We start from the raw sequence: 26,779 nt of genomic DNA on the forward strand, positions 1-26,779 counted from the left end.
TGTTGCTGCTGGTCGGCTGAATGTTGAAGCCAAGTTTGAACTCTAACCACAAACCAACAGTCAAAGCTCTAAGTCTTGCCTGGGGAGGCAGATAGGAGCTGGCTATCTGTGATGACCCTGGCAAGAGAGCAAAGAAAAACAGCTTTGAAGTCCCACAGATTTAGTAGCACATTTAGTTCTGTTGACTCCAGAGAAAAACAGAGATTTTGTGTGCATTCAGAAAATGAGCCAGTTTGGTATGACGAAGCAAAGAGCTGGGTGATCAATTAGATCAGTTCAGAACACAAACTTGAATAGAACAAAGTATTCTGAATTATAATACTTCCAGTGAAACTTTGTATTTCTTAATTTTCTCCTGAGAGAAAACAAGGATCTTTTAATTTATTTCCCGTCATTTTATAATCCAATATATTAAGACCATTTAAATTTCTATAGCCAAAACTACAAAAAAACAAAAAACAAAACAAAACAAAAAAACAGCAATGCTGAATGGAGGAAGATTAATATTTATATCACTAGAGCCACCTTTTTTCATCATTTACTTCTCTCTCTTGTTGGGAACAATTGAATGCAGCCACCACAAACTGCAGCACCCTATGGAATAGTGAGTTATTGACCAGCTGACCACACAGGTTATTTCTCAATAAATCAGTATTATGACTAATGTGTGTGTTTCTGTTACCATCCCTTGTCATTGCTCCACTGTGCTGTGGCTTGAACTCACAGGTCTTCTGAATCATAGGAGTTTAATAACCTGCCACTAGCAAGCATGAATTGCCAATATAAACCTTTCCAGTTGGACATCTTTTTGATATCAGTGTTCATTAACCATCAGTTTTAGGTTATGTAACATAATTTCAAATAACTGTTCCTGAAGATGGAAGATCTGTTAAGTTCTATTAAAAACAACAGACATTTGCTAGAGCCTTCCACCTAGCATGATCCATCAAACTTGGATTTCTCAGCATGTTGAAGTGATGGCAAGCACTTTTTTTTTAGTAAAAATGTTAGCCTACTTAGCATTTAAAGAGCTTGGAAGGTGATGTCTTTTTCAGCCTTTCCAAAAACAAAAACACAAAACAGAAAGTCCTTATCTGCTCCCACATAAAGTTCAAACATTGGCATTCCAGCTCACTAGCTTGTTGCGGTAACATAATTGAGCCTTACTTCCAAGGTCATGGAGCATTTTATTGGCTAACTACATTTTGTGGGCTTACAGGTTATGTTAAGTGGCCATTCACAACTAGCACAACTGCTGGGTAGTTTTCTTCAACACGTGGAAGTCGTCCTTGATGCTATCAGAGATTAATATTAGCTGTGTGCTTTATTGGTTTTGGGCATGTTTTTCACTCCAGCAAAAACTGCCAAACTTGTTATCCAATGTCCATTTGCCAAATAGTTTGGCACATTGGCTAAACCTGAAGTTGCCTCTCGTCTGGGGGAAGTTGCCATGCATGCAGATGATCTGAGAAATTTTATACTGGTGAAGTCCAACATTTTTGGCTTCATGTGCCACTGAGCAACTTTTACAAGAATGAATAGGGCCCCATGTCCGATTCAGTCTCCAGATTTTCATTTGATAGATCCATGGTTGGTCATGTACTGACAGCACATTTTAATCAACCACATAGTTTTAGTGTTAGCATTAGCTTATGTTAGCTAGCTATTCCTCAGAAAGTCTTTACAGTCAGCAATCATCAGCTATTGATGAGAAGCCTGCTTTTGTCTACTTTGAAGATTTCAAAAATTAATAATCTATTTTGAGTAGTAAATCTGTCACTGCTGTTGTAAATTGCATTATGTTCTGTAAAACCTTGGCAATCATAGCAACCGTAACTAAGAGGGGCAGGGCTTAGTAAACAGTAAATATATAATAGGAGTGCAAACATTTCAATAAGTCCATATGTTTGACTTTTTAGAAACCTTTATGTCTAGTCCCCAACAGCCAAGTAAGCATAAATGCATAAATAGAGACAGGGGTTGCCAACAGCAAAACATTTATCAGTCCCCACAGAGTGGCAGGGTAGCAGTTCAAGAGCAAACTGAAATGAGTGTTTCGTTGCCTGCTGTCATTTCTAATGGCACCAGTACTTATTATTTTTAATCTCCCCTCAACACTGGCTCAGAAAACAATGGTAGTTTCTGGACACACTGTTGCTATAGCCGTTTTCTTATTTGCCAGTCACAAAGGGAGGAAGAGAGAGACAGAGGGAGAGAGAAGATAGAAATGGTTGCTGAATTTGTAAGGAAGTGTGGTTATATAGATCCATATTATCCATCTTCACAAACATAGACACACACTGCCCTGCAGTGCATATGAAGTACTGTACCCTCACTATTTCATAAAACCTCCCCCCAGGGGGATAAATAGCAGATTTTGGTGCCTGAGGTGTTGTTTGGCAAGGTAAACACTATCCACATGAAAGAACAAATTTAAGTCCTTGGAGAAACCCATGATAGACTTACTGCTGTTTCTACACTGCCAGAGAAACTCAAAACAGCAAAAGATATGTAAATCAAGTACACTTTCCTCTCCAAAGTGTTCCCTCCTAAGTATTAACAGGAGTCTATAGTGTGGATGGAAACATGAGTAAACCCTGTTTACCTGAAAAACTTTCCCCGTCTGTTACAACTTGTCACAATGATCAGACAGTGCACACTACAGGGAGTACAGCAAGTGGTTGGTGTAATGCGCAGGCTATAACCTACTTCAGCAGACAGTTTCCACCTCCCACTCTGCCTTTCTCTCTTTCATGAGAATGGCTCCAACATCTCCAAAAGGTCACAACCAGCCAGCATCCATCTTGGATCTACAATGCGAAGCCCTTATGGTGCCTGCAGGATGATTTACCAGTAATGAGCCACAAAAGGTGAGCGAGGTAGAGCTACTGCCTGCCAGATATACTATTTACAGTGATCAAATGAGAATATTAAACTTTAATGGCTACAGTGCCATCCCTCCTTAAGTGTACTATTTAAGCGAGCAGCTCACAGAGATGCAAATACCTCGTCTACTGTACATACTAAACCTTTGTTAGCATTGTTACACTGCCATCCATCTGCAGTCACCATGTGCAGTACTTTTAGTCACTCAGTGTACATAAGAAATTATAATTTATGCAAAGCCTTGTAGTTGAATTCGTTTAAACAGGTAGATACTAGTTTATGTTTATGTTTATTTTTATATTTCTTATGTTTTTTATTCTATTATCTTAAATGTTTCTGATCCTGTAACTCTTATTCTAGTGCTGTTCTTGTATCCTGCTGTTGTAACACTGCTGGTGATAAAACATCTTGTTAACAAACCAACAGTTCAGCATAATTTTCTGAACCACTTTCAACACAAGACACGACACAGACCAACATGCTGTGTTTCTCAAATGTCAAAGTTTCGTTTTAAGGTTTGGAGACACAAAAATTACTGCACAAGTGTAAGGAAAGATTGTGATCAAGGCTGAAAGGAACCAACAGTGAATGTTGATAGGAAACAAGATGCACACAGCAAATTTCAGTATCAATGTATTGGACAGGCGATATATTATTTGTTGGTAAACAGAAAGAGCACATGATTAATATTTGTAATATTGTATTCGCTTCCAAATATTAACTTCGATCCAAGTTGTAATAAACCAAAATTATTCCTTTAAATGCATCTCAACTGCTGCATAACACAAAAGGGCAAGACTCAAAAAGCTTAAATGTCAAAAGAGAACCAAACATAAACAGAAATGGCAATAATTAGCAAGATTATTTTACAGTTTTTCAAAAGTTTTGCCCATGGTATGATCTACCACAGTGGTTGAGTCATGTGTTGTGTGTTTCTTCTGATGCAAGACTCCAGAAATACAACAGTCTCTTGTGCATGCTTCACTACCAGCGGCCAGAAAAACAGCTCTGTGGATTAAGCCAGCAATGATGAGGACTTGTCAACACAGTTTGCTGCCTGAAGACCAAAACTGCAATTGAGGAGCGATGCGCACACACTGTTCATCTCCTCTTTAGTTTGTATCTACATATCAAAAGAGACTCAACCTCAAGTATGATAGAGGGAAGAACTCCTTGGTCCTGAATCCAATAAAACTTTTGAAGAACTTTAACTTCATATAGTAAACACCTGAAGGATTAGTTTTAATGGAGGTTGAATCAAATCAACAAAAACTGTCATTGATAACATTTGCACTGATTAACTGTGGTTGTGATAAGGAACTGAATCAGGGATTTGATGTACAGGAACAGACCTGACAATTTTCTTGTTTCTCATTGGTGAATTCAGGCTTTGGAACCATACTGCTGTTTTCCAACACAAAAAGCTCCTGAGGATAAACTAACCGATAACGAATAGTTTCCCCCGCTGTGCTGTGACTCATCTCCAGCTCCTTCATGTATCCTTGGCCTTTTAAACGGCATGTCAGTCTTAGCAACAAAGTTTTATTTGTGTGAGTACAAGAGTGTGTTTGCTCATGCCAACAAGCTTCAGAGGAAACAGCAAGTGTTCAATCAATTTTGACAATTTGTAGGCATATTTCACACTATTCCTGATCAGATCACATCAGGGGGCCACAGCAGGAGTCACCACAGGGAATCTTTCCCAAATCATGCTGTGGTATGTGTATTGTGCAGTTCAGGGCTGGTAGAAAGGTTCCGTTTCTGATTTTCAAGCCAACCACAGGTTTTAATTGTGAATTTTGTCCTAAAAAGGCTGTACCCTCTAAAGATGCCAACATGACTTGACTAATTCAGAAAGTTACATCACAGTTACTTTAGCCTCAGCGGAGCTTTTTGAAGACATTTTTACTGACGGACTCATTCCAGATTAGTGTAGTAATTTCTTTAGTTGACAGTCAGTGAGCTGGTACTGTCTCATGATAGTGGGTCTTTAAGCTAAGTGCCATAAAAATCATTTTGCCTCAGTGGAAAATCTACATGTGGCAGTAGGCTGAGCTAAACAATAAAGATGCTTTAAGAGACGTACTGCACTTTAAATTGGGAGTAAATTGCTGCTCCATCTGTAACTTACTGCTGCCAAGCCATACTCACTGTACAGTGTGGGACTGGCAGCTCACAGCTCCTCATAGTCCAATTTAAACATCCTTTATTATGCTGCATAGTGCAGTACATTTGTGCACTGACTGCATAACCACCTGGTACAGCACAGCAGAAGGTGCTGGATCTGACTGGTCCATCACGACAGAGGCTAAAAGTATGAGAACATCACTCAAGTGAAATTTTAAGATTTAAAGCCTGCGTTAGACACTGGAGGCATGAAGTCTAGAAGATGGTCTAACAAAAAAAAACTACAGTTGCTTTATGGTAAATTTTTTCTACTCTTCCCAACTTTCTGGCAGTAAATTGCTGCAGAAAGTTTCCTTAATACTTTTTGCTCATTTCTAGCAGAAAGGCACTACCATACCATAAAACTAAGTTATGGTATGTTTAGGAAGTTTCATAAAGATTTTTTAAAGTTCCATATTACTCAGAGAAGTCTCTGTAAAGCTCTTTGGAGCTTTGCATCCCTTTCAGAGTTAACTCAAAGTTTGATCTTCAAATTGATCAGACTTAGTCAAATAATTAAGTACAGCACATTTGACTGTGTCCTGACAAAGTATCAGCTTTGGGTTTGAATTGTTTTATCAGTTTATCAAGAAATTTGGAAGTACCAAATGCCCAGTTGGAAGACAGAAAGAGACACTAATGGATGACATAAAGACAAAATATTGCTTTGGATTGCAGGATGTGTTTGTGTTTCAGACATAACTCTCAGTTTTAGGCCTGTGAAGAACTCCGGTCACCGTACATACAGTGATTGTGCAGTCAGCTCTAGGCTAAAACACCAACATCATCTTCTTTCTGTGCTGCTCAGTTATTCTGTCAAAGACACTCCACAATTAATGTGAAAGTATAAAATGAAATCTACCAGAAATGTTTTCCGGAAAGACTGCTTGCCTGAGAGAAAGAGCATTAAATCACAATTCTCCTTCAATCCAATAAGCTTTTTCAGATTTAAAGAAAACAGGAAGAATGACAACTGCTACATACAACATAAAGGATGATTTGAAACATTAGCCATGTAAGTACGGTTAAGTTTAAGTTATAGGTAAGTACAACTTCCATTTTTATCTTTATCAGAAGCATAAAGGTCTAAACATGTTGTGAAAAAAGTTCTCTTAATATTGTGTGTGTTTCTTTATGGGTAGAAAATTACCTAGAAAAAATCCTTCAACATCTTCTAAAGATCAATAAAGCTTCAGGGTGGGTCTTGACCAGTTAACATATCTTCCAGAATTCCTTCTGTGCAACAACCCAGAGAGAGAAAAGTAATACAGTCTACTGACAGGATGATTCACACAGTTAATAAATTTGTATGTTAAGTTCTAGATTTCTCACTTTCCCTTTTGTTAAACAACTGTAAAAGAAAATTAGTTCAGTTCTCACTGAGGTATGTCACAATAGCACAGTCAATACAGCCTATGAGGTTTCCTGTGTAAGTCTGATTCTTACTCTCCTTTTAGCTCTGTTTTTGGTCTCTACCAGCTAATGAGAGAAATGTCTGACTCTTTGTTTGTTTGTTAACTTTCTGTCTGTCTTTTGGTGCTTGGCATGTGACATCAGTTATTTTTGAGATTTTTTGCTGAAAACAGCCACCTTCAGAAAATGACAAATGACAAGAGCAGTAAAAATTAATCAAAACAGTTAAGGGTGGGCCAGAAAACCAAAACAATGAACTGAAAGATGGTGAAAATTTCTATAGATCTGAAGGGAACTGCAGACTCAGGGGATAACCCTCTGTGGGTTCATCACTACGAATGCCTCCTTTCCTGTACAAGAAGTCATGCAATTGGTTGTTAATATACTTATTTTCGATACGCTACTGAACATATCTACTGAATCTGAATTCAGGGAATATTTCTTATTGGTCCCTGCCCCTTCACAGCAGATATTGTACAGTAGCTCAGCTCAGCACTGCAGAGCACAAAGAGGTACAAAGGGCCATGACGACCAAATTTTGCCTTCGAAGAAAAAAATGCTGCGCTTTTCACCTTCAAGCCTTTTCTCTTTATCATCGCAGTCCAGATTTGACATCTGTTAATCCACCATGCACTACACTGCAGGAGGTGGCTAAGGGTGGGTTAGACTGTGTGCATGTAGGCTGAACATACAGCAGCATGCACAGCCCTCCAGGGTGCAATGAAGTATTTATTGAGGTGTAATGGGTGCAGCACAAGTGCACAGTTTGTTCAACATGTAGCTCGTAACAGTGCTACGTGTGTTTGCTTGTAGATATTTGACAAAGAGCCTCTTCACTGATGAAACAGTGAGTTTTCTTTGCTGCAGTCCGACATACAACAGTAGCTGTATCAACAAATTATTGTGGATATAATAGGAGCAGTCTCTGAACCGTGACCCTGAACAAGAGGGATCAGACCTGAAGCTAAAGCATTAATGAGCTGTAAGTACAAAGATAAAAATAATTCATCAGAGCTAAAACAGACTGTGTGGGGACAGTGTGATCAAGTTTAAACCTATAGCGTTCTATCGTCTGTATTTTATAAGTGGCATTAAAATGCCACATCCCACTCTGCTGACTTACAGTACATACGGACTTGTTTAAAAGACCCTTAAGGCCAACTGCAAGGTTGCTCCAGAGGCTTAAGTTGCTCAGCTGACCTTGTCCTGTTGGCTTTACTGAGCCGTGTATATGCTGTGTGGCACAATGGCGTATCTCCAATAGTCCAGGGAGCAAATAGGCTTGTAAGGTTCCCACCTCAAAGTATAGAAGGGGTCTTAAGACTTTGGCGTGTGATTCACAGCGGTCTCAATCAGAGAATACAGATACATGTGCACAATCAAAGACAAATCTGATCCCTGATCCCTTGAGTGTTGATTCTTCATCAACATCTTCCAGATGCTACATTAGTCCACCCTCACAAATGGCTCCTGCATCAATCTGATCTCATCATCTGGGAAATAATTAAAAGAATGAAGGAACGAGGAGGTGGCAAACTGCTCCAGGCTAACCTGAAAGAAGACTTCGTACAGCATCTGCTTTTGGATGCTACGTGTTGAGCTTAGGGGAAGAGAAGAGAGATGAACAAACAAAACCTCTTTAGGCATATTCCTCGAAGTCTGAGTGAAGCCCATTGGGCTGTTGATGTCTCCCAGAGACTGGTGCAGGAGGCAAAGTGTATCATTGAGTAGATACAGCTGATGAAGGTAAGCTGAAACATTTGTAGAGACCTAATTAAATGTCAAAGCAAGCCAAGTGAAGCCAATACAACTTTGTTTCCTCCCTGCTTTTTATTGAGTTGGCTGCTTCGTAAATCACCTTTCTCTCACTGGTTTCTCCAAAACTAAACTCAGCAGCTATGACTGTAAATGACTCCTGCAGCACATGTACACAAAGAAACTTACAACAGTGAGAGTATTTTTCCTGTTCACAGAAAGTTAAACTGAGAGAGATGAAATCTTTTTCATCTGTCAGTAAGCAGTCATCTTTTTACTTAAGGGGGATTTTTAAGAACACAAGGCCCTCACCATATTAGCTTTGAACTGCAGTTTGACACTGACATTTGTGGTACACTTTTTGGGAAAGTTCAGTATTTCCTTCTTCTGATTTGCACAAGTGAACAGGTTGAGCAAATCACCTAATAAAGACGACTTCAATTAGCTACAAATAAAAGATATTACAGATATTACGGCAATCTACCAGACACAGCACTATGAAGCAGAAAATTTGCACAACATGGAAAATATCACAAGTTATCACAAAGTTTCAATTGTCTAAATAAAATGAAAAAAACTTGTAAAACGGTCTTTTCAGAGGCTGATATTCTCTTTATGTGCTCCTCTTCTCTTCATATTGTGTGTTCTGCATGTGAAAGCTGTGAGTTTGTAATGTTAGGTAATTCAGCTCACATGTAAAGAGCAAAACAGTCTTTGGTGATAAGCTCTGACTTGTTATTTAAGACAAGAGTCATTTCAAAAAACCGAGGAGGAGCAGTGTGTATGGTGTGCTGCTGGGGTTTGGAGCTGATGATTTCTTTAGACAGCTTTCAGGACTTATTCTAAATTTTGGAATCTATTTAAGTGGCTGTTAAAATGACCAAATATTTCTGTAGAGTTTTGTTTGTATCACCAGAAAGTCTGTCACCATTTTCGACATAATCAGCTAAATAAATGCAATATTTATAAACTAGGATTCTTCTCTTGCAATGCACAACACGGCAGCAAAGCTTGAGAAATTGGATTTACTTTTACTGCCAGTAATGATACATTATACATACTGTCATAATGCTAAAAAACAAAACTGCAGTGCCCAAAGGGTCAGCTCATTGTTAATTTTTCTCAGTTTTTCTGTACCAGATTAATTAAAGCTCTTTTTATTGTACAGGAAGTTGAAACCCACTTCAAAGACCTAAAGTTTCCCTCTGGACAGCACCTTATCCGAGGTACTGTTTGCTTTAATTATGTAACAGGAAGCGGGGATCATCTCCAAAAATCAATGTTTCCGCACTTGCTGGAGGTTAACACTGGAGGTGAAAGCAATTAACTTGTAGATGTTGTAATCATAATATGCTGACATGCAGATTATTAAGCCAGCTAAAGGCGACCTATGGAGGAAGCTTTCATGATTTATTCTCTGAAATTTAAAGTAATCATGTGTCCTTTCAAGTGAATATGGATTCACCCTTGTTCTCTCTCTCCCTTTCCCTTAATCTATACAAGGTGCAGAGTTTGGTTTAATGAGAACAACTTTCTCTCTCATGATGCGCTTGTTCTGCCATAATTGCCTCTCTGTGGTATCATCTTGCCTGGTGAATGAATATGAGAGTTAATTGAGGGCTGTGAAAACATTTGGCGCCTCATTATTCTCACGCCAATAAAATCCAAATGACAGCTGAATCGACTGAGGACAAAAACAAAACAAAAAGACCCACAGATTTTACTTCAACTAAACCAAACAGTAGCTTCACTTCCTTTGCTGCAGACGTTACTGTGACAGAAAGCACCAGTTTACTCGAACACCCTGCACAACATGTATTCATATTCTGCAAACATGCTGTACTGTTGAATGCACCGCTCTCTACCCATCCCTTTTATGAAAGCTCTCAGGCTATGCAACACATGGACAGAACGGCACAACAGCTACGGAAGAGCACTCACAACACTCATTATTTTATATATATAAGTGTGCCAAAGCAACTACACACATTTATCTCAGAGCAGCAAATAAACCCAAGCATGTACTTCTCCTCTTTCTTGCCTTACCGTTTATATGCTTTTCGCCTCATTTTCAGCAGATAAGATCACAATATTCATGTGCCTGTGCATCCCCTCAGAGCGGCATGCATTTAGAAAAAGCCTCCTCTAATTCTGACTGGAGACAGGCTGGTAGGCAGAGAAGAGGAGAGAGAGTGTGTGAGAGAGAGAGAGAGAGAGAGAGAGAAAGTGAGAGAGGGAGCTGGGAATTGAATGGAGCAGGAGGAGGTGTGTGGGAAGAGGAGGGGTTACATAGGAGTGATGGAGAGGAGAAAAAAGAAGAAGAAGAAGAAGGAGGAGGACAGAGAGGTGTGGTGGTGGTGGTGTCACTGCTGGGAAGGAGAGGGCGTAAAAGTGAGAGTTGCTAACCTCGTGTCATGCTGCATCTCTCCATCAGATTCCTGGTAGGAAGAAGAAGAAGAAGAGAGGGTAAAATGATTAGATTTATTTATCAAGCAGATTTATCTGGCGCCGCTGCCACTGCATGCTGTGGAGTACCTCTTATCTGGTGTTTAACGAGCTCTCAGAGTGTCTGTCTCAGCAAACAAATATATCCATTATTTCTCACTCTGGGCACACATACTACATCACTACTGAGAGAATTAAATGAAAGAGGGAGGGGAGAGAGAGAGAGAGAGAGAGAGAGAGAGAGAGAAAGACAGACCAAGAAATGACAGATTAACAGTTCAAAAGAAAAATGCTGTGTGCTGCAGAAATGGAGAGAAAGTGCCCAAGGGTGAGAAAAAGACTTATATAGTTGTTGAAGGCAAAGAAGAGAAACACAAAAGATGAATGACAGAAAAAGGAAAATCAGAGGAGAAAAAGCAAGAACGTCAACAAACCTGAATAACTGCATTTAAAAAAAATATAAATTTAAAAGAACATTCTGGGAAATCTTTTTTTTTTTAGTTTTTTCACCAAGAGTTGGTTGACATAATCTATACCACCATGCATATCTCTGTGTTATATATAAATATGAAGCTATACCAATAGCAGCCTGTTAGCTTAGCGTAACAAACAAATGGGCATACAGCTATCTGAAATAACTGTCAATATTATTTTCTTTAAAATGTGTTTTTTCTAGAGGGGGTTTTGTCTGCAAGCTAGCTAGCTGCTTCCCCCTAATGCCCCATTGACAAAGCAGTTTCAAGGCTTTGTGCAAAACTAAGTTAAAATGCTTTGGGTGTTATCTTCAAATTTATCATACATGGGAATGGTCTGCTTATCTAACTTGATATAACAAAGAGCTGTATGCTAACCTCATTTCTGCCAGGGATCGCTAAAGTGTTCCGATAAGACTATTCCTTTAAGACATATGGGATTTATAATATAAGATTTTTTTATTTTTAAATTTAATTGAATATCAGATGAAGGTGGCACACCTCTCCACTCACTTATGCTCCATCATGTCTTCATAAGGGAAAGCTTGAACAGAAATGAATGTGTGAACAAGTCTCTGTTTGCACACATTTATTTTTCTTTCATGAATTATGCATGACATGGATTTCACCATTTACCATTTACATTTTCACTTGGGCTTAATTCTTTGGTGCAGAACCAATTTCTCAATGCATCCTCTGGACCAAGAGCATATATGTGCAGCCAAGGTCCAAAACAAAAAAAAAAAAATAATTTGACAATACAAGACTATTTCCAGTTTCATGATCATGAATTTTATAGAGCTTGGAAAGTTGATATTGTTGGTGCTGCAGAAGGTTAGTATTTGCGGGTGTTTGCGTGTGCCAAGCTGCATGCAGTTCCAGTTGCCCTCAGGATTTAGTCGAGGATTCAGTGTGGTATAATGAATGTCACGGGTACCCAACTTAAACATACAGATTGTGAGAGTGCAGTGTGTGTTTGTGAGTGTGTGCATGCTGCACTTCGTGGTGTTGTGAGGGTGTTACAAACAGTGCGAGTGATGCAGCAGGATGACTCATACAACTACTGAATGAGACAACGCTCAGTAATCCCCTCTGTCCATCCCTCCATCCCGGCATCTCTCTTTGTGGGGAGGGCAAGCCTAGAGCCGGAGGGGAGGAGGAGGAGGAGGAGTGGATTCCTGGAAGGCAACACTGAATGATAATCTGTGGCTACTATGGATGTACATTATTTAATGAAAAATGTACATTTTAAATCTTTATTTTGCTGTTGCTAAATTATAAGTACATCCTGGGATCTGAAAAAATGGTGACCACACCTCATATTCTGAGTCATGTCATCAAATGACAAAATGCACAAAAATTTCATTATTATAGAGCAACTTAAAAGCAGCTGAAAATCTTGTTTTTGAAGATCTTCAGTGGTTAAACTTCTCACATTGCTAATTGTAGGATTGTACTCCAGGGTGTGTCAGTACACCATAACATCACTTTTCGGCTTCCCACCACACCCATCAGCGATTCTGGGTGTGATCAGATGTGACAGATCAGTGAGGACAGTGAAACCCTCATTTTGACTGTGTCCTTTAGTTACTGGTCATATTCCCTATGATTTTACTTATAAAATCCGATTTTGATATATTCATGAACATTTAGAGAGTATTTTTTTTTTAGCAATATTCATTGTGCTTGCAGATTGTAATTGCTTCCCTACAAGGTAGTTTGGTTCCGAGTAGCTGGGTTTGTCTTTTAGGCACGGATAAACAAATGCATACAATGCAGAAAATGAAAGCTGGTGCATGTGTGCATTTTGCATAATGCAGAGGACATTCATTCATTTTTTTTTTAGTATTATGATTAGTCTGATTTTGTTCTTCATCGTCTCCTGAGGGAAATCCCTGGCTCTTTAGCAGCTAAATGCTCCACATATATTCACAGCAAGTCTCTAACTTTGTCTGTATATGTGTAATACAAACTCCACAAAATGTATGTCAGTTTATGTAGTATATGTTTAAAAATAGATAAGAATTGGGTCTTTTACCTCAGTTAAGCTATTTGATATGCCATGATCATTTTGATGCATGTCATTTCTGCATTAAAAAAAAAACTGCATTACAAATTTTCCACTTCATTAGACTGATTTTACACTGAATTGATGTACATTGCATGTACAATTCATCATATACAGTATATACTCTTGGTTCTTCTCCTTGGAAGAATTACCTTGCTTGTCTGTCCAATGACCTGCTCCTAAGTCACTGTGTGAAAAACTTACATACAGCAGTTTTCTTTCTTGGTACCAAATGAATTCCTTTCAGTGCATACGCCCACTCACTGGCTGAACAGTTGCTAGGGAGCTGCCATTCAGTGACTAGATTCTAATCAGGAAGCTGCATCCCAGATATCTGCCTGCTTCTTTACTACTGGACATTTGTCAAGGTCCACCCATGCAGCAGCAGAAAATTTGTATAATAGTGTAGCATGGTGTGAGGCCATAGTACTTAGTGGCATTTCTAAGCCAGCAACTCAAAAGCGCAAAGAAAGATGGAGGAAAGTTTTTCAATTATTAATGTATTAGCTACCTTCACACAGGCAGACAGGCGGGATAGTGAATTTTGTTTGAAACCCAAGCAGTAAATAAGGGTGAATGTATTTTTAATATCAAATGCCACGGGGACCAATACTTTCTCTTTGGTATCTCTCTCTTGGATGTTTAGGGGGCAGAAAGATGCTAATGAATTTAAATGAGAGGTAATATAGACCTTTACTGTAGCACTCCTTTGAGAGTATCCTGGCTATGAAAACGCATATCTACTGAGAAAAGTTTAATTCAGATTACAGGTCATGGATTCATCGTGAGTTTTAAAAGAATGTGAATATGTTTTACTACTTTCCTGTGATGTACAAAATGATTCAGATTCCCCGTTCACATCACGTTAAGGAATAAACATGGTTGCAAATTTTGCTTTGAATGGCAAGTGGATGATTAAGCAAAACACCAAATGTCTAATAAGAAGTGCAGTATTCAGCTAACAAGGAGGAATGTAATGCAATACACTTTATCAAAGCCGTATATACAGACTGAGTGAAATCATCAGAAGCTTGAGTAATCTTTTTGAAATGGCTCCTCATTTCCAGCAATCTACTTCTGTTCTCATTGCATGATTAGGAAACAGGACATACAGCCACATAGTATATGTTCCTCTCTTACAGAAAATATCATGATTCAATGATCACAGTAATTATCCTTATAAGACCACAAAGTCAAGTAACTGTGGAGGAAAGAATGACTGCATATGATGTGATATAATCCATTTATCTGTATCTGCAGTCCTCGGCTTGATCATGTGTGTTGAAGGTTTAGAAATGTAGTTAAAATAACCTATACCGACGTATAACCTAGATAATACTAATCACTCAGTCACTTTAAAGTTAAAGCTTAGCTTCCAGGTAAAAACTGAGCCAACACAGAAGTGCCTTAAACCTGCATTCTTCCTAATAGCCAACAGGGGGTGACTCCACTGATTTCAAAAAGTCTGTTTGTATGTAAGTTTATGAAAAATATCAAGAGAGAATGTGTTTATGGTCTCAATAGCTAGTTTCATGTCTTCTTTAATACAGCATAATCATTTTTCAAATTATGGCCCAATTTAGAGTGAAATTTGTGGTACACTTTAGGGCGTGGTTACCTTGTGAGTCGCTACCACAGCCTGTCCTCAGCTCACTCTTCTACTACTACTCACACACTACTACTTGTAGAAATTATGGCAAATTGTTGATTAAGGCAAACCTGGTGCATATTCATAAGGTCAAAAACAAGTTTCAGATTTTATTTAACCAAAAACTCCTTTTATCAGGTTAAAAACAGCAGCTGGCACCTTAGGAGGACGGTAGCAGATGGTAGTTTCATTGCCAGCATAGGTGTTGAAAGAAGGAAATTATTAAGAAAAAAAAACCTCACTAAAGTCGATCCAACTCCATCACAAACAAACATTCACAGAAACTACTTTCCACCAAAGATATGGTCCCTATAAAAACTGTTGACAGGGAATTATGCAACCCAGTTTCCCTTGGAATCATGGTCATATTGGACAGCCTGACTAATATCTAATGTCAATGTTCGGTGCCAGTGCAGGAAGTAGTATGCCGTCACCGTATGTAGTATGAAACGAGGTCGAAAGTAAAAGTGTGGCGGTAAAGCTCATGGATAGCCATTAAGTGCAATGTAACCTGTATGTTACTTAATTTATGGTATAGTTGGGTACTAAGCAACAGCTAAGTTATTTAATTATTCAGTTATCGGGCTACTGTCAGAAGTCTAAATTTGGCTCTAGGAGAGGAGAATAAAGAGGCAAGAACAGTGATTTTCATAAAAGAGAATGGAGTTCATGCCCTTTCACATACCTGAATTTTAAAAAAAAAAATTTAAAAACTGTAACCATAATCTTTCCTAGCCTAAACCAAATGTTCTAGTTGCTTAAAATTAGCCATACTGTAGTTTACTTGCCATAACGAATCCTTCCTTCCTCAACCATATAACTTAGGCATATACAGATATTGTAGGAAGAAAGAATGATGCTGTCACCGAAAGTAATGCAAGATTTGCAGAATTGTCAAGTTTCAGCATGCCTATCTGGTGATAGGAGTGTGGCATGCACACTGCAACCAGGAACTATTTTTGGAAATAAATATTGCTGTCTAACTTTTAACATGTAAATTTCTGTTACTATGAGCACTTCAAATTTCCATGCAACTACAATTGCAATGGGGCGTCAACACACATCTTGGAAGCAGATATTTCAAGGCACAGACAAATACAACCAAACATGTTTAAATCTACTTGTACTCACAGTGATATTAACGGGTCTGGGTAATGAGGTAGACCTGTAAGACATTCTGGGAAATCCCTCTGGCCAGCTGAAGACAGGGCAGTGGTTACTCAGTCCGCTGGAATTTGACTGGGGAGGAGGGGGCTCATAACTGGTAATTACCACTTTCTTCTCCTTCTCCCTCCCTCTTTCCATCCTTTTGTCTTTCTCCCAGCAAGCTATTTCTCTTCCTTTATCTTTTTTCTTTTCTTTTTCTATTCCCCTGTCTCTCTCCCACAGGATCTCTTTTCGCTTCTCTCTCTCCTTCCCTCTTTCCATATCCTTCTCCAGCCCTTTCTCATTCCTCTCTTTCCCAAGAGTGCCATTAGCTACCAGTTCATCAAGTTGCCTTACTCTGTCAATGTCCGTCTCTAGATAAAGTCTCCCAGTGGAGGGCTGTGCCTGGATCTTTGTACATAGCTCTAGGTCATGCTCTGGGTATGAGTGACTTTCCCCTTTTACTTTCCTCAACACATCCCCGGGCTCCAAGATCTTACAGCTGGGCAGAGTCTTGCTCCACTGGTGTATAGAGCTGGTAATGTCCTTCGGCTCGTGCTCCTTGATGGTCTGGAGGTTTGAGCTAGTTGGGCTATACCATAAGTTTGTTGCTGATGTAGAAGGTGGTAGGAGTTGCAGAGACGGGTTTGTTGATGTTGAATGTAGTGTGGTTGTTAGTGATGAATGAGATGGAGTTGATGGTGGTGGTGGCGGAGGAGATGGGTAGCGATGTCGAAGAGTGGACTGTTGTTGGGGAGAACCACCATTAGTTTTCAACACCCTGAAGCTCACTTCATTCAGAAACTGAGAGAACTTGCGCCTGTCCTCTGTCTTCTCATTCCGCTGATGGGATGAGACTGTTGCAGCATTCTTGCTCAGGCCAGATGAGGACACACTCTGGGTTCCCGAATCTTTCCTTAGTGCTGTGTAAGTTCTCTCAGGAGCACAGTCTTCTTGATTTTCAGTTTTCGTAGCAGGGTGTTGGAAGATAAGATTTTGGTAAATGATTTCAGGTTCAGCCTTGGCAGCCACAGATGTTGTTTCAGTGGTGTGAGCCTTTCCACCTGATTCCTCAGATGCCTCATTGCTATCTTGCCTAACAGGAGTCCGCAGCAGGCAGGTGGCCCCTGAGCTCCAGCTATTAGTGTCCCAACTGCCATCATCATCACTTGAGCTGCCATTGCGACTCTGCAGGCTGGGGCTGGTACTCCTCTCACTGGGGCTGGGACTTGAGTTGTCTAGACTGCCAAGTGACCGTCTCTTCAGCCGAGAGATTGATCCCTTTAGGTTGGATAAAGAGCCTTTGAAGCTGGGCAGAGATCCTCTGAGACTTGGCATAGATCCTTGGAGGCATGGAACAGAGCCCTGGAGGCTAGAAAGAGAACCCCTGGGGCTTGGGCTAGTGAAGCTGTGTAGACTGGAAAGAGAGCCTTTGAGTAAAGGAGAGGATTGGCGGCGTGGTGGAGGATCTTCTTCGTGGTCACTGTAAGGTCCAGAGAAGACAGGGCAAGATGCAGTGGAAGAACAGGAACCACGATCCTGTCGAGTTGAGGCTGTTCTCGATCTTGGCTGGCGCCGCAGAGTAGCCATATCAATCGCCTTCTTTCCCTTAGTTTGCACAGTTTTTGGTGATTCTTTCTGTACGGACTCAAGCCTGAGACCATCGTCTGAAATGGACACACACAAGTGAACCATGTCAGGCTCAGTAGAACAGATTTCCAATGGTTCTCTGTCCTCTGGCTTTACCCAATTTCAATTGTCTGTCCTAGTTGTCCAGGCTACCAACAGGGCACTCAAGCTGTTGTAGTGTGACACACTTTTGCTGCTCCAGCTCGGCACACAACGACATCCCAAAGAGGTTAGAGTCTGATAGTCATTTAGATGTCAACCAACCAACTTTCCTGACCATTCATACGCTCACAATGTCAATTCTTTTTTTCCTTTTTTTAAAATAGCATAATAGATCAACAGCTGCTTTGTTTGTGGGCATCATCGGTAATGAATTTGTGTATCGACCAGGATGGGGTTGGAAAGCAGCTGGATATTCAGGTCAGAGGTATTGACCACAGTTACCACGTGAAATCTGCTTTGTGGGCAGCAAAGTGGCCACAGATCAATTGGTCATATGTAGTATTTTTTGTCATTTTTTTTATGGTTGTTAAGCTATTGTGCAGACATGAACTCACAAGACTATGTTTATTAACTTTAACTTGTCCCTCAGGACACACTTGATATCATTAATTTGTCACTCCTACAATCTATTTCACCTTAAAACAGAACATCTCTATGGAGGTGGTGTGGTGCAGAGCCAGCATCTGGTGTCTCTTGCACAGATGAAAAAGGAGCCTCCCCCACAGATGTTACCTTGCTCAGACACCTGGCCTTTAAGGCATCCCCTCTCTAGCAAGTTCATAGTACTTCAAAGTACTACAGTTTCTTTTACACATCTTGAAAAAATGACATAATAACATAATTTGACATATCTTGTACTGAGCCTAAAGGCTCAGGACATACTGAGGAGAAGAAATTTGAGCAGAACTGAACAGAACAGAACTCAGTCAGTAGTGTTTTCTGACTCTGTGTGTGTACGTTATGACCACATGTAGGCCTGATGATGTGTGAGTCAGTGAGCAGTGAGTTTAAGTTAAGTTTTCACCAGAGAGCATCTGATTTTGAATACATGTGACCAAAGTCAATACAGTGTGAGGAGAAATCGGAATTCATTAACTTGGCATCATCCGATTCTACTATCAACAGTGAGAATATGGCTGCTCTCAAAATAAAGCAGGCCAGTACAACACCGGCATTAACTCTGAGCTCAGTGCTACAACCCTGATTCCAGACAAAAGCTGGGACACAGTATAAAATATTTAAATAAAAAAAAGAATGCAACTATTTGCAAAATAACTTTACAGACAATGGTTTTATGTAATGTTCATTCTTTGTTTTATCCATGACTTTGTTTCATGTGTCCTCTGTGCAATTTCCCACAAACTGTGGAGGTCTGATTACTACCCCATAAGAGTACTCAATCAAAACAGGAAGAGGACTGCTTCACTGTGAGTGAACAGTATGAAGCTACTCTACATGGCAGATGGCAGAACCATTGAAAAAAATGACACTCTCAACAGCTGTACCCTCTTTAATGAAACGTAAAAAGGAGAGGTTGAAGGAGGAGGGACAAAGAGTGATGATGGAGATAAAGAACTCTGGGGAGAGCAAAGTAAGCCTTGAAAGGTTGAATCTGGAAAGATGGGATCTGAAACACACGGTTATAGTAAGAGCTCTCAGTAAGGTGCAACACTGAACAATTTTAGCAGGTGTTTAATAGGTTAGAGTTCAATGCTGATCTTTCCATTAAGAGTCTATTAATAGAGGCAGGGTTTCACCTTTGCTCCAACAATGCAATTAGTTGCCCCGTGGTTATGCAAGAGTGGAGCACAGCTTAGGATGATATTGATGTCCTACTGCCAAAGCCAATGTGTCAAACTATGCTTGTACAGAGTCAGAAAGGCCACAGATTGAGGAGATCTGTGTGATCTGTTCATAATGCTTCCCATACATCTCTGATAAAGACATATTTCTGTTGAAATGCCAGTTGCTGTAGCTTATTAAAAGCTCTTACTATAATTGTGTGTTTCAGATCTCATCTTTCCACACGCTGCCTCAGTTGTCCTGTCCGTTGAGACACCACCGCTGATGCACAAAGAGCCCTTCACCTCTATGCCTGGGAGGGTGTTAAGTTGTTGGAATAAACTGTCTTGTTTTCTTATTGGACAACTGAATGATATGAAGTTGAGTTGCTAAGCAGAAACATGTCCAAATATGCCGTGCTGTTAAAGACTAGCTCTGAGTGGCTCTACTTGTCTCTAAGGAGTCAAATTACTGGTAGCAACTTAAATTACAATATGCTTATGAGCCAAGAGGTAAGTCGTCTATCACCAATATGCAGAGCAGCTCCACTGTGCTTCATCTTGTCCCTACTAATCTTCACACAACTCCACAACACAACATACAAACTACAACTCCTGCAGCAGGATGTGGTTACATCAGGCCAAAATTTCAATATCTCCAAACCCTGCTTCTGCAGATATTTGGTCATAAACCAATGACAGCAACATTAGCAAATAGGCTAAAGTGGTGTCGGCAGTGGTGTGAGCACTGCTCTGCCTAAGCAGCCTAAGCCTCGCAGAGCTACTAGCATGGCTTTATGCTGTTGTTGCTATACTTAGTTTACTGTTGTGAAATATGCAACCGTTTTAAGCAGTTTTTGGCATCCCATAATAACATAAGTGTAGTAACTCTTTATCATTCTGTATCTAGCTGGAAAATTTGTCTCAGGTTAGCAATTAAACAGAGATTCATTTTGTTGATTTTGAGCCAAAAGGGTTTAGCATTCCTGTTCTTTCATTGTGACCTAACGTTTAATATCGACCACTGAGGAGAAGCTTGAGTTGTCAAAACTCAAATCACATTCAACAGGATAATAATAATGTAATCAGATGCAGCAACAGACGCAACCCCCAGATCTTTGAATAATAATACGCGCTGGCTGTGCTCATAAGATCTTTGCTGACTCATCATATCCTCTGAGTGCATCCTGATTCCCCAAAGCCTCCGCAAATGAAACAAAAAGATCAGATGGCTCATTTCATCGCTTCAAGTATCTGCCTGATGATCTCTTCAGAGATTTGCTTTGACATCTTGCTAACTCTTTAGATTCACAAATTAGGAATCACAGCTTAGTATTTGGTTTTTGCTGTGCATTTTAGTCTCATTGATCACATCACCGTGAATCAGACCTATTGATATACAACACAAACTGCCTTCGGGGTGTTTCACTGCTTTATTGTTAAGCTTGAAAATGTGTTATGTACATGTTTGGTTAAAAAAAGTGCTTTTGTGACCTTGGAAACTGGTCTTAATGCAGACAAAGCAGTTTATTTCTCAGCTAAAATTGAGAGATGGCTATTTGCTGTTGGTTTTTGTGTATACTCTGGCCTACAGCAATCTGCATCAGGATCCACTGTGAGCTTTCCCTTCGGCAAACACACTTCAGTCTGTGTGCATACTTGTAAGTCCGTCTGCTCAACTCCACATGAGACAATATCCACCAATTGCTGCCGAAGAATCACAGCTGACTATGAGTGTAGCAACACACACTCATTTTAACTTTAATATAATTTTAACCATTTTCATTCAGGACCCACGTGCTGTTTTTTTCTTTCTCTTCTTATTAATGAGCACTCAGACAAATGGCAGACCCACTTTTCCACTGGTGTCAACATTGATGTTGTCATGGAAACAGTAACTGTGATCTTGATCCATCTCTCTTTTTCTGTCCAGCTTTGTGCCAGGGAGATCTGTATAGCTTTCCTTCTAAATGCCAAGGCAATAAAACAGACACCTATAGGAAATGTCAGCGGCACCGTCTGACCAAGGATATGGAGTCTGACAGCCATGACAACCAATATTTTTCATTTCCATGGCAAGGGGAGCCCTGTGGTGGTGCATCTTTTTCATTTAAAGGGAAAAACGACAGTAAGTAGCAGAAAATTGAAACAAATGGCACTGCTGTACACTGAAAGCTTTGGATACAAGGTTTCAGGTCAGATTAACGTGATGGTAACATTCCAGCTATTGTACACACTTCTGTATGCTCGTGCTCACTGACATGCATGTGCAGACGGCACGCATCCAGAGGTATGTGCACATGAAAAGTACTACCCTCATTTCACAGTGAAATTACTCGTGTCCATCGTTTATGTATGCAACAGTGTCCTCCAGTGGTCATGCACAGTAAAAACAGAAATATTACATACATTTTTTTGAGCGACTGTATTTCAAGTGTCTCTCTGCTCATTCAGCCATGTATCACCACCAGCTGAACATTGCTGTTTGATGATACACCCATGGCTCAGTTTCAAAGTTCCCAGAAAATATGTGGGTGTTCTTGTTGACGTGAAATTAAATTGGTTAGGCCATGTTACCCTGCCTTTCAGTTGTTTTTCGTTCTGAAGGTCAGAGGGAAGCTTTCAGATGTTTTCTATCAACATTTTTTTGTTTTCTTTTTAGCAGGTCTTTGTTTTTATGCTGTTGTATGTTAGAGTAGCAACATTCAAAATTGCTGCCACTGATAACAACAGTTTTGTTTTAAAAAGGTGGGGTCTGAGTCAGGGTCGACTTCTTATTCATTAGAAAGAACCATGCAGACAGTTCAAACTATACCTAAATCTATTCTGCATCTGAATATTTTATATTTGTGCCAACAGACACTAATGAAAGCTACCGCATTATGTGATATTTATTGCATGTTTTCAGAATTGCTGGTTGTATTATTTTTTGCAAGACTTTTAGGGTTTCATTGAATGTTTATTGTCGTTTTCATTTATTTATTTATTTATCATATTTAATGAACCTCCTCTTTATTTGATTTATCCACCCATCCATCCATTTCTATAACGCTTATCCGTCAGGGTCGCGGGGGAGCTGGAGCCTATCACAGCTGACTACGGGCGAGAGGCGGGGTTCACCCTGGACTGGTCGCCAGTCAATCGCAGTGCCAACACACAAAGACAGACAACCACACACTCTCACACTCACACCTAGGGGCAATTTAGAGTAGCCAATTAACCTAATGTGCATGTTTTTGGTATTGTGGGAAGCCTGAGTACCCGGAGAAAACCCACGCAGGCACAGGGAGATCATGCAAACTACACATAGATAGATAGATAGATATACTTTATTGATCCCAGGCTGGGAAACTGCAGCATAGAAGGGCCCAGACCGGGATTCGAACCTGGAACCCTCTTGCTATGAGGCAACAGGGCCTTTGATTTATATAGTTTTAATTAAGTGGCTATAGGGAGGCTCCTGAGCTACACTCCTCTGGGAACATGTGTTCCTGTTACAGCCATGGTCGCAGCACGACAGCATTTCATATGCCTTCTGTGCTCTGAGGTGATTTACCCAGTCCACACAAAGGCCAGATGACTGAAACAGGTGGAATTCAGATTTGTGTGTATTTGTGAAGGATTTATCTGCAGTGCAGACAGAGATACTGTCTGTATAATACATTTATTCCCCCGACGAAGAGGCGTTTCTGTGCACGCTTATGTTAATTTGTTCAAATGAACTGTAGGAGGATAAATGTGCTGCAAACTGCATGGGAAGCTCCAGCAACCCTCGCTTTTTATTAATCTTCTCACACTCTTCTTTCTCAATTACTTTGCTTAATTTAGTGGTTTGCAATATGTTGGTTAAAGAACGCATTCAATTTAAAATGAGCAAGACCCACTGTTATACAATTTTGTTTTATTTTGTTTTTTCTTTAAAAAAAACGTACACGTATCTTTGAAAAACCAAGAAACTAAGAAATGCAATCTGCAGAAGTAAAAGATGTAAATGCGAAAGGGGAAGAGGAAAGAGTTGGATTTTTGCTGTCTTGTACCGGTGCTAATATTTATTTATTTATTTATTTATTTTCTGAACAGGATTCATGAATATCAGTCAGGAAATCACATGCAGCAGATTCACGAGTTAAACGGAATGGCAGAGATGGAAAAGATAACGCAGTGATGAGAATCTAAAGAAGACAAACTTGTTTGCCTTTGCTGAGCAACAGCCATCAGAATGATGGAGTACAAGATTGAGGACGTTTTCATTAGTTATAAAGTGCACCTGAAAATGTTTATAAGGTTTAGAAGAAAGCTGAGAATTTCTCTGTGTTAATACATCAGCCAGCAGCAACAATCTGTCAGCTGAAGGGGATATTTTGTTAACATACTGCATACTCTATACTAGTACATGCTTAATACTTTCCATAAAAAAATGTGTGATAATGTGATAATTAAATAGCGTCAATGCAATATTAAAATTCAAAACAGGTGTCTGACGCTAAAACTTTTAATGTTCAAAGATCACAAGATTAACTCAGTTATGAATTCCAAAAAATGATTTTTTTTTCCTTTAATCTCACAGTTTTAAATCACTGATTCAAACGTGATGCTAAAATCAGTTTTATACAAACCAGAGTGAAGTACACACCAGGGGAAGGACATAGTAGAGCCTGTTTATCACTAATTAACTATTTAATTACCATAATCACCTCCAGGGGACTTGGTTTTATAATCGTTATCTGTACTGAAGAGACAAGATGGATAAATTACATGAAGGCACTAGCTGGTGTAAGACTGCATTTCTCCTCGACAAATGACACAGATTTTCATTGATCTGTTTTGAGCTCAAATCATCAACTGTCATTTGGGCTTAAAGTAATGTTCCTTGTAACTTTCAGTGTCCCACTGGGTACGAGTTATTTAATTTGCAGTGATACACAATTGATTTTTACACAAGTATGATTGAAATAAAGACGAAATTTTGAGGGTTTTTCCGGTAAAGCGCAGTTGCACTGAGCTTTTCCTGCAGTGTCATTGTGATACTTGTGGTGATAAGTACTGTGCTTGAGTTCAGTTTTCTGTACTTGGATGTCTTTTTTATTATTATTATTATTATGTATTGATTCAACTAGATTTCAGTGAAAAAGATTGTTCTTTTTGCTGTGGTACATTTATCTAACAGCTGTAGTTACTTTGCAGATTCAGATTTACATTCAGGCTTATGATCAGTTCACCAACTTTAACCATAGCCTACTAACAGTATATTAAATAACTGCTGGCACTGGACTTTTTATACCATTCAGTCCATTTTTTCTGAAAGATAGATCGCATGTTTCATTGTGATGTAAAAGTAGCTACTACGACTCAAAGATATTGTATTAGGTTTTACTTGCCCTGCATACTGCTCACATCACTGAGGCTGCCGTGGCTTCACTGTAACCTGCTGACCTAATGGTGATGTTGGAGCACAGAATTTCTAGCTGGTGTATCATCTGCATGAAGTGGGTCACACTGTTGTTTAAGGATGGGGCTGGCAGTATTCCACACTCATAACTGACTTCTGTGCCTTCGAGCTTGCTGTCCAAAAACTATAAAAACACATTCCTCTGTGTGACATGTTTCCTCAGTGTAATGGACACCAGAGTTTATTTGAGTAGTCGATTCCACATACACATTTTTGGAGCTGTAAATGCCATTAATGCACCAAACTGGTATTAATCTGAAGCTGAAAAATATTATTTGTATTGGTTCATTTCAATTAAATGCTATAGTAGTAATTTCTTGAGCTTTCCGTCTTCAGTAGGAACAAGTAGGCTGGGGGCTGACGGCTACAGACAGACATATTATTGGTCTTTTTGTGGAATTTGTTGACAGTAAGAAAAAAAATCTCACCAGCTGAGAGGTTCTGCTGTTTAAGTCAGCACACACTTCTGTTACTGTCTATATTCCACAAATAGTAGCTCACTTATGCTGGGTAAATAAAATGCATTATTCCATTGGCATGAAAACCAACACAAATGTCTGCTGTTCCACATTAAACACTGAAACAATGACAATGATAGGACGTCTGAAGTTAGAAATGCTTTTGCATGTGCAGTCAGGTTTCCAATAATATTCCTCGTAACTGTGATCACTCCATGGCAGGATGCTTTCACAAACACGGAAGTCGGCTCAGACATCAAACAAAATATTCTCTCTCGGCTAGATTGTTCCTTAATTGCACAGGACAACCTGGCATCATTTGCATGTTGTTATTACCAAAATGAAGCACATTGGTATTCTTGGTTCGTCTTAGTTAAAGAGCTTCAACTTTAATCACCTCAGTGCTGGAGCGAACGCCGCTGTAACTCGGTCTCTTTTCTCGTCTTGTTTTAGCTTCAGAGGATTTTTCTCAGCGGTGACCTTCATCTTCACGTGGGCACAACCTGCACAGATTGAGTCAATCATTAATATGCAAAAAAAAAAAAAAAAATTGATGCATTTTTTTTTATTGGGGCAATGAGCATGTTACTATGCATTTGTTTTTCAAGCAAGCTTTCATATAAAAAAGAGGAACCAGAAAACACAATGAGAACAGTACAGACACAGGGAGATCTAGTGGCTTTATGCTTTTTACTGAAGTATGTTTGTTACCTCAAATAAAATTGGGATATCAGTGCAACTCTCAGTTACCATGGCTACAGCAGAGCAGCCTCTCTGCATATATACAGCAGTATGGCGGCTGGTGTGCAGCCACACAGGGACCAATTATCTCTTTCTGAATAAAGAGGAATATGCTGTATCCTCTGTGCGTACACGGATAAGTCTTAAATAATGTCCATAAATTGTAATTGCACAGATTATGAAAACATTTATGGAATGAAAATGATAAAGAGAAGACATGAATGAGAACATCTGGAGAGGAAAACGTTTCAGTCAGCCTTCTTCCTCAGAGCTTGTGAATGCACAGTGTGTTGGCTGCGGGTGTTATCCTTAAAGTGTGTCTGATTATAGATTTGATATGTAAGAGTATTTATCAGTGTAGTTTGTCTGAGTGGTTTCCATTTACATACAAGCTGCTGCATAACAGTCAACGTTATTACTGTACTATCCCATAAATCAGATATTTTATTGTTAGGTGGGTACAATAAAGTAAAAATGTGGGTTTTTTAAAAAATAATTTCTGATTTTAAAGGCTCACAAAGGCTAACAATGTATTCAACTAAATGGATTTCAGCATAATCATTACCCTAACAGAGCCAAGGCAATAATAACCATGAAGCAACCAGGGTAAAGTGTAATTATGAAAATTCAAAATGACTAAGCTCGATAACTGGTGGGATCAAATCACAGCCTTTGTCACAGAGACCAGAAAATGCGCTGTAGTTGGAGGAAATGCCTT

The 26,779-nt window shown here is 39.5% G+C and overlaps 1 protein-coding gene across 2 annotated transcripts in view; it reads right to left on the bottom strand.

Moving 5' to 3' along the window:
- The window catches only part of LOC124071595, a 51,036-nt gene extending 25,213 nt beyond the window's left edge, over positions 1-25,823 (bottom strand). For both annotated transcript variants that reach the window (XM_046412257.1, XM_046412259.1), the window contains exons 1-3: positions 25,718-25,823; positions 15,986-17,667; positions 10,627-10,658 (exon numbers count right to left, since the gene is read on the bottom strand). In XM_046412257.1, coding sequence (XP_046268213.1) covers positions 10,627-10,658; positions 15,986-17,590 — 1,637 coding nt within the window. In that variant the 5' untranslated portion in view covers positions 17,591-17,667; positions 25,718-25,823. The remainder of the gene's footprint in view (positions 1-10,626; positions 10,659-15,985; positions 17,668-25,717) is intronic.
- Positions 25,824-26,779: the final 956 nt, after the last annotated feature.

This window comes from Scatophagus argus, chromosome 15 (assembly GCF_020382885.2).
Source record: "Scatophagus argus isolate fScaArg1 chromosome 15, fScaArg1.pri, whole genome shotgun sequence".
Taxonomy (NCBI): Eukaryota; Metazoa; Chordata; class Actinopteri; family Scatophagidae; genus Scatophagus; species Scatophagus argus.